Below are 18,279 nucleotides of genomic sequence, written 5' to 3'. Positions count from 1 at the left end.
GGCTGTTGAGCTAAGACTGAACCTGTGTGGGCAAGCCCCCTCATCTACAGGAGTCACTGGATAATGATCAGCAGCAAGACCTCTTGATGATCTTTCCCCTCCCTAGCCTGGGGTGGGTGAGGAGGCCAATTGCACTGTCTAAAGACACAATGGTATGACAATTCATGAGGCTAATAAATGGAGAGAGAGGGTAAGATTGCAAGGCTAGATGAGGACACACAGGGCTACCCATGGATCTGGTTCCAGTTACTGTGGTGTATAATTTGGAATCCGTATTACAAAGTCCTTGTTTGGGATCGCTGCACTATTTGGTAGCAAACCCTTATCTGTCCAACCCCTTAGTAATCCACAGAGGTGGTTGGACGTCTCAAAGCCCTTCACAGAATATACTGTAAAGCGGATTGACTGTGTATTTTGTGGGCAAAACGCAGCAACCAAACACGCACAGCAGAGTCCCACAAACAGTCGTGGATTGAGCGATCGAGTTCTGGGGGGAAGAGGGGGATGCTTTGGGACCTCCTTCCGATGTGAAAGGCGCTATGTAAATACGATTTGCTGGATGCAATAAATGCTGTCGATATTATCACAGCCCCCGCCGTTTTTTTAATATATTTCCTCTGGCAATATAATATAATATAACTGTTAATATAATATAACTGTTAATCTCATAGTATAACTGAGAGCTCAAGCTTTGCGCGAGGTTCTCCAGTCTCGCCGCTCGCTGAGACACTTTCTCTGTCGAGTGCTGTCTTACCTTGAAGCGCTTGCTCCTGCAGAAGTTGATGCAGGTCTGAATGGTCAGCTTATTGGATGTCTCACTGATTCCGGATAGAGGTGGAGGGTCCCCATTGTCTTTGAAACAACCCAGGTAGCCCGGCACTGAGGAAAAACACAACGGGGAGATTCGGTTAACACATAATGGATTCCCGTAGGGTAGTGGTTTAGAGCTCTTGCCTCCCAAGCGAGAGGACCCGGGTTCGATTCCCGGGCAGGGCAAAATCTTTGGCAAGTTTCCTCGCTCCACACTCCTCTGTTTACCTCGCAGTAAGCAGTCGCCTGGTTATTAGCTGATTGACGGATCGCTTTTCCAGTGGTTATAATCCCTTTTTTTTAAAAAAAAATGATAATTTGGTCACTCGATCCACGACTGTTTGTGGTTCGCTGCCTTGCGCAATTGGCTGCCGCGTTTCAACCACAAACAATACAGTCACTACACCTGACAATATATTCTGCGAAGAGATGTCTCGAAGACATGATAAGGCGCTATATTAAATGCAAGGATTATTATTATTAGAAGAGGAAATACAGCCACTTCTTGCTTTGATCTGTGTCATCTGGCTCTCAATGTCAGTTCCATCTTCCTTATAAACGCTGTGCTAAACTCCGCACCCCCTCCCAGTCCTTGTCAGGCTCCAATGGCTCCTTATTGCAGAACGGATCAATATCAACATCCTCACACTGTCTAGCAATTGCACTCCATCCTGCTCACACCCCACTCCACTACCTGCTCCTTTGGCTTAGCTGGCTCCGGCCTCCTCCACCTCCATCCCTCCACCTAGCCTTCTCTCTGCCTAACATTTCCATCGTCTATCATCCCAAACAACAACAACTTGTATTTATTAAGCACCGTGGGGTAGGGTAACATCTCAGACTGCTTCACAAGGGATGGGGTTGGACACGACACCAAGCAAACGGCCGGGAGGGTGAGGCGTCTGTAGGCGCTTTTGAAAGAGGTAGGATTTGGGGTGGGATGTAAAGACAGTAACCACGGAAAGGATAGCATTCCATGGAGCATCCCTTCACTTGCATCTGTGCTTTTCCCTGCCACCTTCACCTTCACTCTGAACCATGATATTCACCCAACCCAGGAGCCACATGACTGAACTCGGTAGAAACTCCCTTTCGAATGACATTTATTTTAGATGCACAGCCACCCGCCAGGTTGACAACCTTCCTTCATGTGTTAATTTGCAAATAAAGACCTCAAAGTCTGTCAGGGCACATGTCAGATGGGATTTGGCATTAGTTTTTGGACACAGTTCAGCCTGTGACGAATCGCAGGGCCAGACATGTATCAGAACTGTTTTCATGGATCATCAACCGGACCCAGCAGTAGCGCTCTCGTCTCTGAGGCAGAAGGTTGGGGGTTCAAGCCCCACATCGGGATGTGGAATCACATGGTCAAAGCTGACACTCCAATGCAGTGCTGGGAGTGTGTTGCATTGTCGGAGGTGTCGTCCTACGGATGAGACTTTAAACCGAGATCCGGTTTGCCAGTTCGGGTCGATGTTAAAAGATCCTGGGGCGCTATTTGAAAAGAGGAAAGAGTTTCTCTCTCCCAACAATCCCCCAAATAAAAGTGGTCGCTCTACTCCACGGCTGTTTGTGGTACACAAATTGGCTGCCATGTTTCGCCCACAAAATACACAGTCACTACACCTTACAATATATCCTGTGAAGAGCTTAGAGACGTCTCAATGAAGTGATAAGACGCTTTTGTTACTATTATTATAGATTGATAATTTGAGGCTTTGTTGTTCTTTCTCCAATTGCTCTCCATAAGTTCTCTTATCTCAGCTCCCTAACTCCCTCCCACCTTACCTCCCCGAGCATGGTCACACCATTACTGGAAAGCAAACGGATCAACACTGTGCTGAACGCAGGCATTTCTCCGATTCTCTATTTCTCTTAATAAATGTCTGACTAAACAAAGGTGCCTTTCAGAATCAGAAGCCGCGTGATTTTCAAAGGGTTGGTTATTTTCAGTAATCTCTTATCACTTTACACTTATTACCAAAATCCCCACGGATAGAAAGGCAATTAACTCAACCCAGTGGTCGCACTTAACCCCTGGATAGGATCAATGATTATATCTAAATGATTTTTTTTTGTTTATAGCAAAGATTCCCCCCTCCCTCCCACCCCACCCCCGTGAAGCACTGCCATAAATTTCACAATCACATGTCTAGTCTAATAATCCTTGGCATTTGATCACGTCATAAAACATCTCATAGAGGGGCTAGGGGGAGCTTAACCCCAACCCTCCACCCCCAAATCTATCTACAGTCATCTCTTTAAGGGGAGGTGAGAGGAGAAAACCCCAAGGAGGACCTCAGCCAGTCTTCCGAGCATCCCCAACCCATGGCACCTGCAGGTTCCTCTTGCCCTTTTGAAAATGATGGTAAATAATAATAATAATAATCCTAGCATTTGATACAATCAGGAGGGTGTCTCAAAGGGCTTTACAGGATTTCCTCTTGAATGCAATGACTATGTCATCGGGTAAGCAACATGGCACAGAGCAATGTCTGCCCCATTGACACCCATTTAGTCGTAACAGTCTTTTGATTCTTTTTGCTTATGTTGGCTCTTATACAATACCATAGTCGTTTACATTTATACAGCGCCTTTTACGTTGAGGTGGGGGGACGCCCCAGGCTCTTAATAATCCTGGCTTGGTACCCGAGCTGGGAGGGGTGGGTGGGTGGAGAGGGAAAGATGACTGAAAGCTCGGGCAAAGAGGTAGGTCTCTAGGTCTCTGTGCTGAACTATTAGGACCCAACATGGCAGCAGAGGTGCCTCGGTAACTACCCGTGAAATTGGCCTCCTACTTACTGTGGCATGTTGGTATGTCGCAATACTTCCAGTACACCCCGTCTTCGTATTCAACAATGTAGCACCAGGGTCTGACATCACCATCTGGGTTCCTGCAGATGGAACAGACCATCTTTTAGGGTTTGCAATGGTCAATCACTTTCTCTACTACTGCACCCACTCTCTCCTTCAGTAGAACCAGATGTGAGACACCAGCCATTTGAAGGCCGAATCATGTCTTTCTCAACAGCATTCCTTAAAAGGGCACTCATAAGGACACTGTCCTTATGAAACAAGACATTACAAGCTGACAAGAGAGATTTGGATGAAGAAGGTCCTTTGGCCCATTTGATCTCTCATCCTTACAAAACACCCAACCTATTGTCCTCTCATCACAGCTTCAAGCTGTATCTTAAGTATGTCCAAGTGTCCTGGCCTCAACCACCCTTCCTGATAACCCCATTCCAGGTATTAATTACACCTATGGCTGTCTGTCCTTTCAACATTAAACCTGTGCTCTCTTGTTCTGCTAGCTTCACAAATCTGAACATAAAGAACTGTTTGAACAAACTATAATAATAATAATAAACCTTGCATTTAATATAGCACATTATCACGTCGTTGAGATGTCTCAAATCACTTCACAGAATATATTGTAAAGTGGATTGACTGTGTGTTTTGTGGGCGAAACTCGACAGCCAATTGTGCACAGTGATGTCCCACAAACAGTCATGGAGGGAATGACCAAGTGAATGTCTTTTTTTGGGAGGGATTATTACCCCAGAAAAACGATCTGCCAATTGACTAACAACTTGGTTCCTACTTACTGCTAGTTAAACAGAGGCGTGTGGAGTTTCTCCCGGTGTCCCGAACAAAATTGGTCAATAATATTCACCTGAGCAGAGAGACGGGGCCTCAATTTAGCATCTCATACAAAGCACGGCATCTCCAACTGTGCAGCGTGCACCCCCACCCCCCAGTACTATATTGGAGTGTCAGCCTGGAATGTACGAGTACTGACGTGGGACTTGAACCCACAACGGACTGCTACCAACTGAGGCAGAATATTACATGTTGGATACCTCTGGAGAAGGTCCATTTGTACAAAAGTCAGCTCCAGCAGTGCCTGGATCGGCCGTGCCAAAGGGAGAGCCTGACTGATCCCTCAAATGGGGAATTAGCCAGAGACTGCCTGCCACTCACAGTCCCAGCTATGGCTTAAGGCTTTACTGGATAGGTTGCCTGGATGGACTGAAGCCAACGATTTGGCTATCATCAATCAGGATCTTGTCACTCACGCACATCTGCTGAAAAGTCGCACGTGTGGTGGATGTCAGACTAAGACGGGAACAGGCTCCGATGGTGTAACAGCCTGCTGGCTGGCAGCCGGTGTCGAGGCTGGGACATGACTAAACACGAGCGAGCTCCCAGAGGGCAGCTCATGCAAGTGGCCAGCGTTCGCTGTAAATCATAAAATCCATCCATGGGATTTGCTTCCCGCCTCTCTTGATGGCGGGATTGATGGCATTAATTAATAATTTTGATAATCTCTTTGCAGTCGAAAGAAATCATGTCGTCGAGATGTCTCAAAGCGCTTCAAAGGACATCCCTGTTTTTTAGGGGTTTACCAACTGTTGACCAACTCAGCCAGCCCGGCTCAGTTGGTAAACTCTTCAGATTAGTCTCGAAGATCCGATAAGACGCTAAATCTAATGCAAGGATTATTATAACATGGTGGGATCTTTAATTTCCACCTGAACAGGCAGGTAGGCAGGCAGGTAGGACCTTGGTTTAACGTCTCACCTGAAGGATAGCGTCTCTCAGCATCGCACTGAAGCATCAGCTCTAGACTTTGAATTCAAAATCCTGACCCATATGGGGCTTGAACCCACTCCGAGGAGAGAGTGTTACCAACTGAGCCTGGCTGACAGCTCAACAGGATGTCATATGCAGCAATGTCCTGGCCAACAACCCACACCCCCCCCCCCCCCCCCACCCCACTCATTCCATGGCTGTTTGCGGGACATTGGCGTGCGCAAACTGATTGCCGCATTTCGCCCACAAAACACACGGTCAAACCACTTTGCAGTACATCTTGTGATGCGCTTTGAGACATCTCGATGATGTAATAGGGCACTATATCAAATGCAAGGAGTATTATTATTATTATGCCTCTAAATGAGGCCTGTCTTTTTTAGAGCTAATTCAATCCCACTCCCTTTTCACTTGCTCCCCCGTGGAGAATATTTTGAGACAATGTGCTCATTTTACTGACCTCAATAAGGCCAGGGGATGACTAGACCTATTGGGATTCGAACTCAGTCATCTGGTCCCAATTCCAACCCTCAACCAACTGAGCCACGAAGGGATGTCAGCCAGGAGGCAAAGAAATCTCTATTCATTTCAGAGTGCAAAAATTATACCTTCATGGAGTTCTCTTCAGTTCCCCCTTCCCCACAACAAAGAGCAAGCAAAGTCTACTTTTCAGGGGCACATCCCAAAGGAAAATAACAGTCTGTGCAATTTCCACACACACCCACACACGCACCCCTCTCCCCCCACCACACACACACATACACAAACACCCCTCCCACACACACACACACAACTCTCTCACCCCCACATACACACAGATACAGATACACACACAACTCTCTCCCCCCACACACACACACTTTAATCGCACTGTATATTCGTGATATAATATAATCCTGGGAGAACGCGAGAGGAAGAGGGGAAAAAAGTAAAGATGTTTTCATGGAAATATAGCCGAGAGATTAAGCCAAAATGAGCGCGTCTGAGCTGACAAAAGGAAACTCTTCTGTCAGAGGAGAGCGCGAGGCTGATGGAGCTCGGTGATAGTATTCTTTATTGGAGACTGAGAATATTGCTGTCTTTCACGCCTGCCAACATGCATCCAATGCAAAGCAAAGATAAGCGCAAATCGTTCTCAAAGACCATAGATAATTTGTTACATCAAAGGCCTTTGAGATTACCTCCCAAGCGCCATATTGAGAGAGCAACCACCTCTTTAAGCCACTGTCTCATGCGCATGCATTGAAGGAAGAAAGAGTCTGTGCAGTACATATTGAACAGTGATGTAGCGCTGAATGTGGGACCTGATTAAATATTTCCTGACTGTTCCTGGCACATGTGTGATGTATAAGCAGCACGAAACAAGATATTTTCCCAAGTTGTTCCCGCGAGGCAGTGGCTTAATAATAATAATTATCCTCTGCATTTGATACAGAGCCTCATCATGTCGTTGAGACGTCTCAAAGCGCTTCACAGGATACACTGTAAAGTGAATTGACTGCATCTATTTTGTGGCTGAAACGCGGCAGTGAGTGAGCAATTTTTTTTTGGAGGGATTATTATTATCCCCGGAAAAGCAATCCATCAATCGACTAACAAGCAGGTTCCTACGTACTGCTAGGTAAACAGAGGAGAGTGGAGCAAGGAAACTTGCTTAAGGTTTCGCTCTGCCCTGGAATTGAACCCGGGTCCTCTCGCTTGCGAGGCGAGTGCTCTAACGAGTACGCCACAGGACTCCAGTCAATATGCTACAGGATCACAGCACATGTGCGACAAATATACAGTACAAAAGGAGGCATTTCCCCAAGTTCTTCCCGTGAGATAGTGACCATTTGGACAGAACAAAGGACCATGGTTTTGTCCAGCAATGAAAGCAAACCAGAAGCAAACAAACAAGTGACTGAAGAATCAATGGCCGGCAAAGCGAGGCGATGCCATATTTATTTCATTTTCATAATCGTTGGGACCCAAGTGTCCATCGTTCCCAGGTGAGGAAGAAGAAAAGTCAGGGGTAGTTTTCCGGAAAATGGAGCTGAGAGATGACATGATCGTTTCGGATGATAAAGCCCCTTTGAGGCAGAAGAAGGTTGTGGTTTCAATTTTCACTTGGAATCACAGAGTCTAAAGCTGGCTATTAAAACCCCTCATAATTTCGAACACATCTAACAGTCTAAGTCTAAGAAAACGGGGGATAAGTACAGAGGAGTGTGAATGAGAGCAAAGGAGGGTTGCTGAGAGCCAAACAGTGATTAGAGCAGGTTCTGACAACTCCTGAAAGTATTGTAGTGTTAAGAATATCATCTGCGGAATACAGATTAAAGGACTAGGCCGTGGTCTCTTTGAAATATATTTTTAAGTGCTCTGCGCATTTTTTTTTCTTTTCTTTTCATTTTAAATTCTATCTTTGGCAGCCGAATGTGTCTGTTTGATTTAAAACATGTGTCTGGCCAACATGTGTTTGGCTTGATAACTCAACGGGTCTTTATTGAAAAGTTGGTCAAGTATGGACAGCAGCCTTGATTATTAGAGTCATGTTCAGGAGACTTAACAGCCCGTTAAACCATCTTCATCACATCTGGCTCTGCATGAAAGCACGCACTGCTTAAGAGAACAGACTGTGAAATTCCTGGTTTCGTGCAGTTTTTCACCCACTGTTTATCTGGCCCCTGATTCTCTCTCCCTCTCTCACCTCCTCTCCCAGAGAGCCTGACTCAAACCCCTGGATGCAGTTCTATGGTCAGCGCCAACTCTTTGATATGTGATGTGTGTGTGTGGGTGTGTGTGTGAGTGAGAGAGAGAGAGAAAGAGAGAGTCCGAATGAAAACAAAAAACATTGGAACTAATAATCCTTGCATTCGATGCAGCACCTTATCACGTTGTCAAAACGTCTCAAAGGGACATACTGTAAGGTGTTGTGATGATCTGTATTCCGTGGGTGAGCGCCTCAGCCGATTTGCGCACAGCCCATTTGTCCCACAAACAGTCACGGAGTGAGTGGCGAATTTTATTCGGGGTCTCGCTGGCCAGGACACCGAGAGAGAGAGAGAGAGAGAGAGAGAAACCCCCTTCTCTTTTCGAACAGAGCCACGGGATCTTTAACGTCGACCTGAACAGGCAGACGGGACCTCGGTTTAAACGTCTCATCCGAAGGACGGCACCTCCGAAAATTTAGCACACCCCCAGCGCTGCATTGGGGGTGACAACTTAAGATGGTGTGATTCCGAGTCCCAACGGGGGGCTTGAACCCACAACCTTCCTACTCAGTGTACGTACATCGCTGCTTGAAATGTATTGTTGCAACTTAACACTTGGCTTTTGGGTACCGCCTTTCAAGTAGGATACGTCTCAAAGCGCTTTATTCCAGAGTGCTCGAGTAATCAAGAGTTTTGATATTAATACCGGAGAGGTCTTGGAACGTACTCAGGGAACAAATGGTAGAACAGGTCGTCACGCACATTTACTTTATAATCCGCCGGTGTTAATGGGAGTCTCCAAAACACACCGCTGATGATTTATGCACCAATTGTTCAATCCGTCCCTGAACATTGATGCCAGATAAAATGAATGGCACGGACAGACTCAAACCCCATTGCAGAATTAAATCATAAACAACACTGTTGCTCTGAGCATTAAGTAATCCTGGCAGCTACATTGCCATTGGGCTTTCAATCCATCCCTTCCCCCTGCTCCCTGGAACTCCATCCCTAAGTCCCTCTGACTCACCCTCTCCCCATTCCCATTCCCCCCCTGCTGTCCCAAAGACTCGCTCCCTCCCTCTTTCAAAGCGTGCCTCAAGACTTCCTCTTTGACCCCGCTTTTGGTCATCTCCCCCCCACCACCACCACACCCGCCCCCTCTATCAGCCTCCAACCCCTCTCACCCCCATCTACCAAGTCGGGTGCCCAGCCAGCTGCGTAATGTTTCTTCGAGATTTTCCTCTTGACATGAAAGGCGCTGTGTAAATAAATGTACGTTGTGTTTGTATTTTATCATTCCACAAAAGGACTCGAGGGGCATCGAACCAAGAAATCCGTGACCGAAACCATGAACTTCAACAAGATCAAACTCTCCATTTAATACACAATTACAGAGAACGTTTCTGCACTGAAACAGATCACGTGGCCCAAATAAACCATGCTGGTGTTTACACGCCACACGAGCTCCCACCCGTCCTAATCGCTTTTCTTCATTCCCCCTCTACTCCCTTCTCTCTCACACATGCATCAGGTTTTCTTCCAACTGCGTCAGAGAGACACCTGAACAGGCAGGGCCTCAGTTTTACACCTCATCCGAAGGACGGCACCTCTGACAAGACAACACCACCCCACCCCAGCGCTTGCAACAGAGTGTAGCCAGACTGAGATCGGAGAGAGAGACGAGAAAGGCGAGAGAGAGAGAGAGAGAGAGAGAGAGCGCTACCAACTGAGTCAGGCTGCTGTGTTCGCAGGTAAATCTAACATCATTTGATGTCGAAGTGTGAATGTACATTATAATTAAAGATGCATTCGTAATTGCACGAGTTATTTATACGCACGGAACACGGGAGACAAATCGACAGAAATCAGAATAAATAACAGTAATAATCCTTGCCTTTGATGTGAGCGCCTCATCGTGCCAGAAGGACATCTCAAAGAAAGAGCTTCACGCGATCCACTGTGACATGGAGTGACTGACATTGGTTGCGAAACGCGGTAGCAATGTCCCACAAACAGCCGTGAAGCTAATTTTATTTGGGGGGGGTGGTGGGGGGGGGAGATTGCCTCTGTCTCGGTGCTGACCAACACCATTCTCTTCTTGCCCCCACCCCGCCACTTGGAATAAACGTAACTAACATTGGAAAGCATCGTAAAAGATGGCATTAAAGCAGAAATCCTCTTTTTTTCTTTTACGGTTCTGGATCGCTAATCCCCAGACTCAGACAAAATATGCGTCTCTCTCTCTCTCTCGCTCCGGCCTCAGGCTATCCTATCTGAGACTCAAGCAACCAGGACTCAGCCGACTTGGCACGGACCTTTCCTCAGTATTTTCGGAGTTCCTCGATGATGAAAGATTATGATTGATGGGAGCTAAAGTGAAGGTGGATACATGCCAAACGCCATCAAACGAAGCGAGAGGCTCAGCCAAGTTCAGTCGAATTAGATCAAATGCATGGAAAAGGACTGCAAAACACAGGTTGGGTTGAGGTGGGTTGAACCAGAAAGTCACGAAAAGGTAAGGAAGCCAAGGCCAGTGATGTGGGCTTAATATTACCTTAAAGTCATTACCAGGAGGCTTTAAATGCCTTACAAAATAGCAGGAGGTCAGCAAGGAACTGAGTTTCGAAGGTTGACATGCCTTCAAAGTTTTGGTTCCCCATGAGGTTTGTGCCCAACCTTAACCGCTGTAAAGAAACTCACTGCAGGCAATTATTAATATTAATGGCAGCATTTGACTGTACGATTGTATGGGCAGTGAAGTAGCTCGTCCTAAATTCTCTTTCAGATCCCCTTTCAGGTCGCTGTCGTATCATGTCAGCACAGAGTTGTCCGTGCAACTATATTCTACGGCTGACGTTCCAGTTAAGCGCTGGGAGAGTGCTGCGTTGTCGGAGGTACTGCCGTCCTTCAGGTGAGGAGTTAAACCGAGGTGTTATCTGCCTGTTCAGGGTGGACGTTAAAGATCCCCTTGGCGCTTTCGAAAAGAGAAGAGTTTCTCTCTCCCCCGGTGTCCTGGCCAACAAAATAAAATCAGTCACCCACTCCATGGCTGTTTGTGGGTCATCAGCTGTGTGCAAAATTGTCTGATTCTTTCGCCAACAAAAAAAACAATCACCAAATATTACAGAACTTCCTGTGAAGCCCTTTGAGACGTCCTCCGGATGTGAAAGGACACTACATCAAATGTAAAGATTATTCTTATTCTTATTATTTAAGTCCCAATCTGATAATAATAATCCTTGCATTTGATACAGCGCCTTATCACGCCTTCTAGAAGTCTCAAAGCGCTTCACTGAATATACTGTAAAGTAAACTGACTGCATATTTTGTGGGTGAAACACGGCAGCCAACAAATTGTTATTGTTTTTCTGTTCTTGAGGGATTATTATCGGGCGTGTGGAGTAAGGAAACTTGCCCAAGGTTTCGCCCTGCCTGGAATTGAACCAGGTCTCTCGCTTGCGAGGCGAGTGATCTAACCACTGAGCTACAGGACTCCACTGATGATCTTTTGAGAAAGGAAAGGTACTGTTTAACCACTTTTACTTTTTATCCCAGAGAACGTCTTGTCGTTTTTCTGTTGTGCATCTGCTGGAAACCCCTCTAGAGAGATCTGATCTAATAAGCACTACTCGGTAGTTCTAAACCAATTCCATATGTGATCCCTGTTAATGTTCAAATTCCTCTGAAGTCACGCAACAGCAGAATAATCGATGGGCAGCGGCAGAACATGAAAACACAACTCAATGGGTTTGAACCCTAGCGTCCCAGTTTCTACAGGGTCAAAGCTTTTCTAATTGAGAGACGGTAAAGTAAAGAAGAGCTGAGAAGCGGAAATGGTGCACTGGTTTGACAGGAGAGGATTGTTAAGGTTCAAAATAATAATAATCCTTGCATTTGATATAGCGCTTTTTCATGTCTTCGAGACGTCTCAAAGCGCTTCACAGAATACACTGTGCAGCGAATTGACCGTGTATTTTGCGGGGGAAACGCGGCAGCCAATTGCACACGGCAGCGTCCCCACAAACTGCAATGGATTGAGGCGACCAATTTTTTTTTATTATTGCGGTTTTTCTTCTTGCGGGACTATCATCAGGATTGTGGAGTAAGGAAACTCGCCCAAGGTGTCGCCCTGGCCGGGGATCAAACCCGGGTCCTCTCTCGCTGGCGAGGCGAGAGCGCTAATCATTACCCTGCAGGACTCCACAACGCCCACTTTAACACGCACTTGAACACACGACCAGGAACTTCTCGTTATATGAAGGACGGCACCTCCGACAAGACGGCTTTCTCTCCAGCACTACACTCGGGAGGGGCAGCCCGGTTGGAGGGGCTTGGCCCACAATTGTTGCCCCACACACGGGTCCCAAGCCGACACAGATATAAATGTAATGTATACATTTATGTTGCAGATCACATTTGCCGGGAAAACTCCCTTCACAGGAGACGGAACATAACAGCAGATCTTTTTTCTTGAGTTCATAAGAGATGTAACTCATTGGTCCACAGGTGCCTCTGGCTTGTAAGAGTCTTTGATACAAATGAAAACGGAGTCAGAAGAAGGTTCTCGCAGTGATCAAGCCAGCCTGAGGTCATATTTCTCCAGTTGATGGGAGTTTGGCAAGCATCCACCTCAAATCCAGGTCCCATAATTGGTAACAAAATATCACTCTAGTCTTCAAAGGTAATGGTGTGATAATTGGCCAACATTATTGGATGGATTGGGGTTTAGAGGGCCAATAAGAGGTTTCAGGTGTGACTACCTCCCAACCCACCTCCTCATCATCACTCAATGATAATTTATCAAACAACACTAATTATCACATTTCAAGTCAGTGAGTCATCAACAACACCTAATAGAGTCTCTTCTCCCCGGGAGCTGAGCCGAGCTATGCTTATTTAATAATCATAATTATTAAAATAATAATAAATTGGTCACTCAATCCACGACTGTTTGTGGGACACTACTGTGCGCAATTGGCTGCCGGGTTTTGCCCACAAAACATACAGTCAATTCACTTTGCAGTATATTCTGTGAAGCGCTTTGAGACGTCTCAAAGACGTGATAAGGCGCTATACCATATGCAAGGATGATTATTTTTAATATTATTAAATCCAGCCCCTGGAGAAACAAGCTTCTTTCTGATGGGACGTTGTTGCAACAAGATTGAAGTGAACTGGATAATACTATGGATTCCTTGTTAACAACCCCCAATGATATCAACTTGCTTAGAACTCAATGCATTCCAGGTCCCATACAATAATAATCATCTCAACATTTGATACAGCGCCTTATCACATCATTGAGACATCTCAAAGCTCTTCGCAGAATATATTGTAAAGTGGATTGGCTATATATTTTGTGGGTGAAGCACGGCAGCCCATTGCGCACAAACAGTCATGGACTGAGTGACCAAATTATTATTATTATTATTTTTTGGGGAGGGTTTATTACTCCCAGAGAGCAATCCGCCAATCGAATAATAACCGGGTTCCTACTTACTGCTAGATAAACAGCGGTGTGTGGAGTAAGGAAACTTGCCTAAGGTTTTGCCCTGCCTGGGAATCGAACCCAGGTCCTCTCGCTTGCGAGGCGACGGCTCTAACCACTGAGTTACAGGACCCCCTCAATGGTACATGTTTAGGTAAACAAATAGAAATACCCAGATCTAGGACACCAGCCTGAGGGGGCTCTTTTACCACTTCTCTTACACTCCTGAGCTGGATACAAGAAAAGGCTTGACATCTGAAAAGTAATCCTTCTCTCGCCGCTGGCTTAACACTCTCTCGCTGGCACAACTTGTTCTTATTGAAGCTCCTGCACTCTTCTGTGCTTCCCTCCCAAGATTCCACTCGCTCCCCACACGCTCTATCTCCTCTCTGCAGCAAAGTCAAAACTCAGGAGGTTGTGAGTTGGTGTCCCAAGCCGAGCCATTTGGATTGAAAATCTCCATATTCGGCTGAGTTGTCATCTGATAACAACGTAATAATCCTTCCATTTGATATGGCGGCTTATCACGTCATCAAAATGTCAAAACAAAATCTCTTTTATGAGACGGGAGTTACTTTGCTGCTCGTTTTCACACAGCAACGTCCCACCAACAGCAATGAACTGGATGACCAGTATTTTTTGTTTCGTCTGGGTGGGGTTGGGGTGTGGGGGGAGGACTGTTGGCCCAGGATATCGGCAAAATTTGTATTTATTTATTTATGGTCGGCCGGGTGTCTGACACGTGCGGAAACCCATCGCCCGTTGCTTAAGAGTATCCAAACCAAGCTGAGGATTCCATGCATCTCACCTACACGTGGATATTCCAGAGAGTATTGGAATGGACTGTGCACGAGTAAACACTATCTGTTGGTTACGTGCGTCAGCCCGGCTCGGTTGGTAGGACTCCCACCTCTTAGTTAGAAGGTTGGGGGGGGGTGGGTGTTCAAGTCCCGCATGGTCTAGGCTGACACTCCATTACTGTGCTGGGGGTGCACTGTGCTGCAATTGTTGAAGATGCTGTTTCCTTAAGATGATACAATACACTGAGGTCCCGTCTGCTTGTTCAGGCGGACGAAAATCCCGCGACACTGTTCGGAACGAGAAGAGAGCAGCTACCAGCCGGTGTCCTGCCCAACAACTCTCCGGAGAGGGTTGATCACTCAGTTCGTAATAACAATCTTCGCATTCGAGACAGACGCCTTAATCACGTCTTCGAGACGTCTCAACCCGTTTCGCAGAGTACACCGTAACGTGGATCGGCTGTGTGTTTTCCGGGTGCAACGCGGCAGTTTTGTGTTTGTTTGTGGGGCATTGATGCACACAAGTGTTGGCTGTGAACCCTTTCAAACGCTTGCGCTCGTTTCCGTGATGTGATGAGGCGCGATATCAAACACAAAGATTATTATTATTGTTATTATTATTATTATTGCTAGCCAGGACATGGGGAGGGGGGTGAAACTTTCTGAAATAGTAACAAGAGGGATCCTGGTCGTCCACCTGAACGGGCAGACGGGACTTGAACACAAAGCTGACCCTCGGGTGGGGGGGGTGGGGGGGGGGGCGGGAGGGGGAGGGGAAGTAGAAAAGTAACTTAACTTCCAATTACAGGCGAAAACCAGTTTGCACCAGCCACCTGGAGAGTGCACGTCCCCTGTGGGCACTGCAGCATATTTCACAAGCTGGAACCTGGTTGGTTTCGGATAGCCCGGTCGCTTTAGCTACTCATTCCGCCTTAAGAAAAACACACTCAAATTGTGTATTATTGTTGCACATGACACTCAGATATCGCCGCTCTCCCCCGAGGCTTCGGTTGACTCCGAGTCAGCTAACAAAAGAGCTACTGTGCCTTTAAAGCTTTTTTTGTTTCCTAAGACAGATGACCTACATTCTACCCGAAGCACTGGGTGGGGAGCACTGTGGGACTGAAATATCCTTTACACTCTTAAGAATGGTCCGTTGGCCCCCCTACCCACTACGCCCAAGCTGCTTTGGGATAATAATGGAACGGCAAACCGCTCCAAGGGGGAGAGGGCAGGGAACGCTGTCGACGGCAAAGCTATCCCAAAGCGCTACCAAACAGCCACGCGGCAAAACTCTCCCAAACTCCTCGGGAGTTCACGTGAAAGTTGATAGCATGCCGCTGCTGTGGGCAATTAATCCCTCTCGCATACTCGGAACGTCGGACTGGGCTGCATTCATTTCAGATTAACTCGATTAGCCCACTGCCCGAGAGACACTTGGGAGTGCACAAAGGCGACTGGTGTTATTTACATTCTTGCCGAAATGAATCCTTGATGTGGGTAGGAAGAAAGCTCCGTCTCTCTCTCTCTCTCTCTCTCTGCTTGCAAAACAAAAGGGGGTCTGTGCGTCGTCCCAGCTCGACGCACTGAATGCTACCTGTATTTAAACCGCTTTAACATTGGGGTCTCAGTTACCCTGAACTCCAAAGATAAGGATTTCCCTCCCCCACCCAACCCCCTTAAGATTTCTTTTATTGTGGTTTGCCCTTACGAAGATTCGGTGGAAAGGATTACTATTTTTAACGTCCAATGGATTTCAGAAGAACTTCCTCCACCCCACTGCTCGCCCTTAAACTTTCTGAAGGTTTCCTTCAAAAACAGCGAGAGAGACTCGCCTCTCTCAGCGAATAGCGCCGAGGGATCTTTAGCACCCGCTCGAACGGGCGCTTCCCCCAAACACTGCCTAAGCCGTGAGCAAAGGCAGGCCCGAAGGTCACGGGCTCATTTCCTGGTGGGTGCTGGGCTGCCTGCGCTCCTCTGGGGAACAATTACACACTGCAATCGCTCCTGGGTTAGGGAGGATGCAAAATAAAAACATCAGCCCAGGGAGCATCCTGTGTCTGATCGCTATCGGGTGACCCTGGCTGGACAGATATGCATATCGTTATCAAGTGAGGGGACAATAATCCTGTTTCCCCCCCTTTCCCTGTCCTCTGAAGGACAAGATTAGGTTGGTTTGTGTTGCCCTCCAGGGCTCAATAGACTATTGTGTTGTCCAGTCTTAAAGAACTAGACTCGACACCTAAAGGAGATCTCCTACACCATTTAGGACTCAATGAAAGTGCTCACCCATATACTGAGCTCCCAAATGAACACACACACACACACACACACAGACAACAACAACTCAGGAGGACGTCCCCAAGGTGCTGGATGGTCAAGGATTTGGCCCCGAGCTGGGGGTTGGGATCAGGAGGGGTGGAGGGCGACCGAAGGTGCGGTCGAAGAGGAGGGTTCGGAGACGAGCCCTTGAAGGAAGCGAGGGAGGAGGTGAGGCGAAGTGGACTGTAGGATGGAGTTCTACCCCAGTATTAGATCAATAAAGGATGGGCAAATGGCTGCCGCGTTTCGCCCACAAAATACACGGTCGATTCACTCTACAGCGTATTCTGTGACGGGCTTTGAGACGTCTCGAAGGCGCTACATCACATGCAAGGATTATAATTATTTTCCGATCCCAGGGCTTCCCTCATTGTGTCACCAGGGAGCACAGGACGGTTTGTTCCACGCCTCAGTGTGGGAACCTGCCGATAGTGGCAACAGAGGAATTCTGGCAAGTGCAGACAGGGCATGGTAAAACTGCCGTGCAAACGCCCACCACAAAGTACACAGAGCACTGTTTATCTCAGTCACCGGCGTATACCTGAGCTTATTAAATCATTTGTTTGCCAAGCGTCGCCGATACCAACAGGCCCATTGTTTGCCAAACGCTGGCAAGAAACGCGAACCTTCTGCCCGTTTCCTCTCTTTGTCTCTGAGAGCGAGGGCTGCCTTAACCACATAAAAGCCACCTTTATGAAGCCGGAGTGTTTAAACAACCACCCTGGAACTCTGCCAGGCTGCTTACTGACAGCAATATACAATAATAAAATAATAATCCTCGCATTTGATACAACGCCTTATCATGTCTCCGAGACCTCTCATTGGGCTTCACAGAATATACCATCCTCCCATAACTGCATAGTTAAAAAAGCCAAATGAGCCCCAGTCTGCGAGCAAAGAGGACCTGTAGGGCCACAATAATAACAGTAATCCTCGCTTTTGATATAGCGCCTTATCACGTCTTCTAGGCAAAGCCCTGAGGTCTGAGCGGGTGTCAAATCAGGCCACCCAACTTGTCCCTTACCTCGATTTCTAAAACCTCATCAAATCCTTATCCACCAAAGCGGATTGCAATTGAGCTTAAGCGGATCAAATACACGTAATTGAGTGAACCGTTGGAATAATTCCCAACTATAGTACTGCTGCTATGTTCTTTTATACTCACGAGAGACCAGATAAATCCAAATTACAGTCACACGGGGGATATTGTTATTCAGGTGATGAAGCAACAGTACTTCTCGTCCATTATTAAAAGCAGCAATAAATAAAAACCTATGAATATTAATAGAAAAGCCAATATTGTTTGATACGCACACATTACGTGGGCGGTTGATTTGCCATCAACCTAAAACATTAAAGAGGTTCTGAATTTTAACAATGATTGTTACAAAGTCTTCGCACAAGGCTTTAGGTCTGAATGTTAATAGCAGCAATCGTGTTTGTTACGACCTCATTGTACTAAGGCCCAGTATTTGTATCTAATTCAGCAGCTCAATGCGTTATTAGGCACTGATGCATAAATATGGAAATTGGCAAATTTGTCAGTCACACATGTCGTAGAGAG

At 46.7% G+C, this 18,279-nt stretch overlaps 1 protein-coding gene across 1 annotated transcript in view; it reads right to left on the bottom strand.

Annotated features, from left to right (window-relative positions):
* The window catches only part of kremen1 (kringle containing transmembrane protein 1), a 57,083-nt gene that overhangs the window by 15,819 nt on the left and 22,985 nt on the right, over positions 1-18,279 (bottom strand). The window contains exons 3-4 of the mRNA XM_042337548.1: positions 3,616-3,707; positions 755-879 (exon numbers count right to left, since the gene is read on the bottom strand). Coding sequence (XP_042193482.1) covers positions 755-879; positions 3,616-3,707 — 217 coding nt within the window. The remainder of the gene's footprint in view (positions 1-754; positions 880-3,615; positions 3,708-18,279) is intronic.

The sequence above is a fragment of the Callorhinchus milii genome, unplaced genomic scaffold (genome assembly GCF_018977255.1).
Source record: "Callorhinchus milii isolate IMCB2004 unplaced genomic scaffold, IMCB_Cmil_1.0 Scaffold8, whole genome shotgun sequence".
Lineage (NCBI taxonomy): Eukaryota > Metazoa > Chordata > Chondrichthyes > Chimaeriformes > Callorhinchidae > Callorhinchus > Callorhinchus milii.
This window is presented reverse-complemented; position numbering and strand designations above follow the sequence as displayed.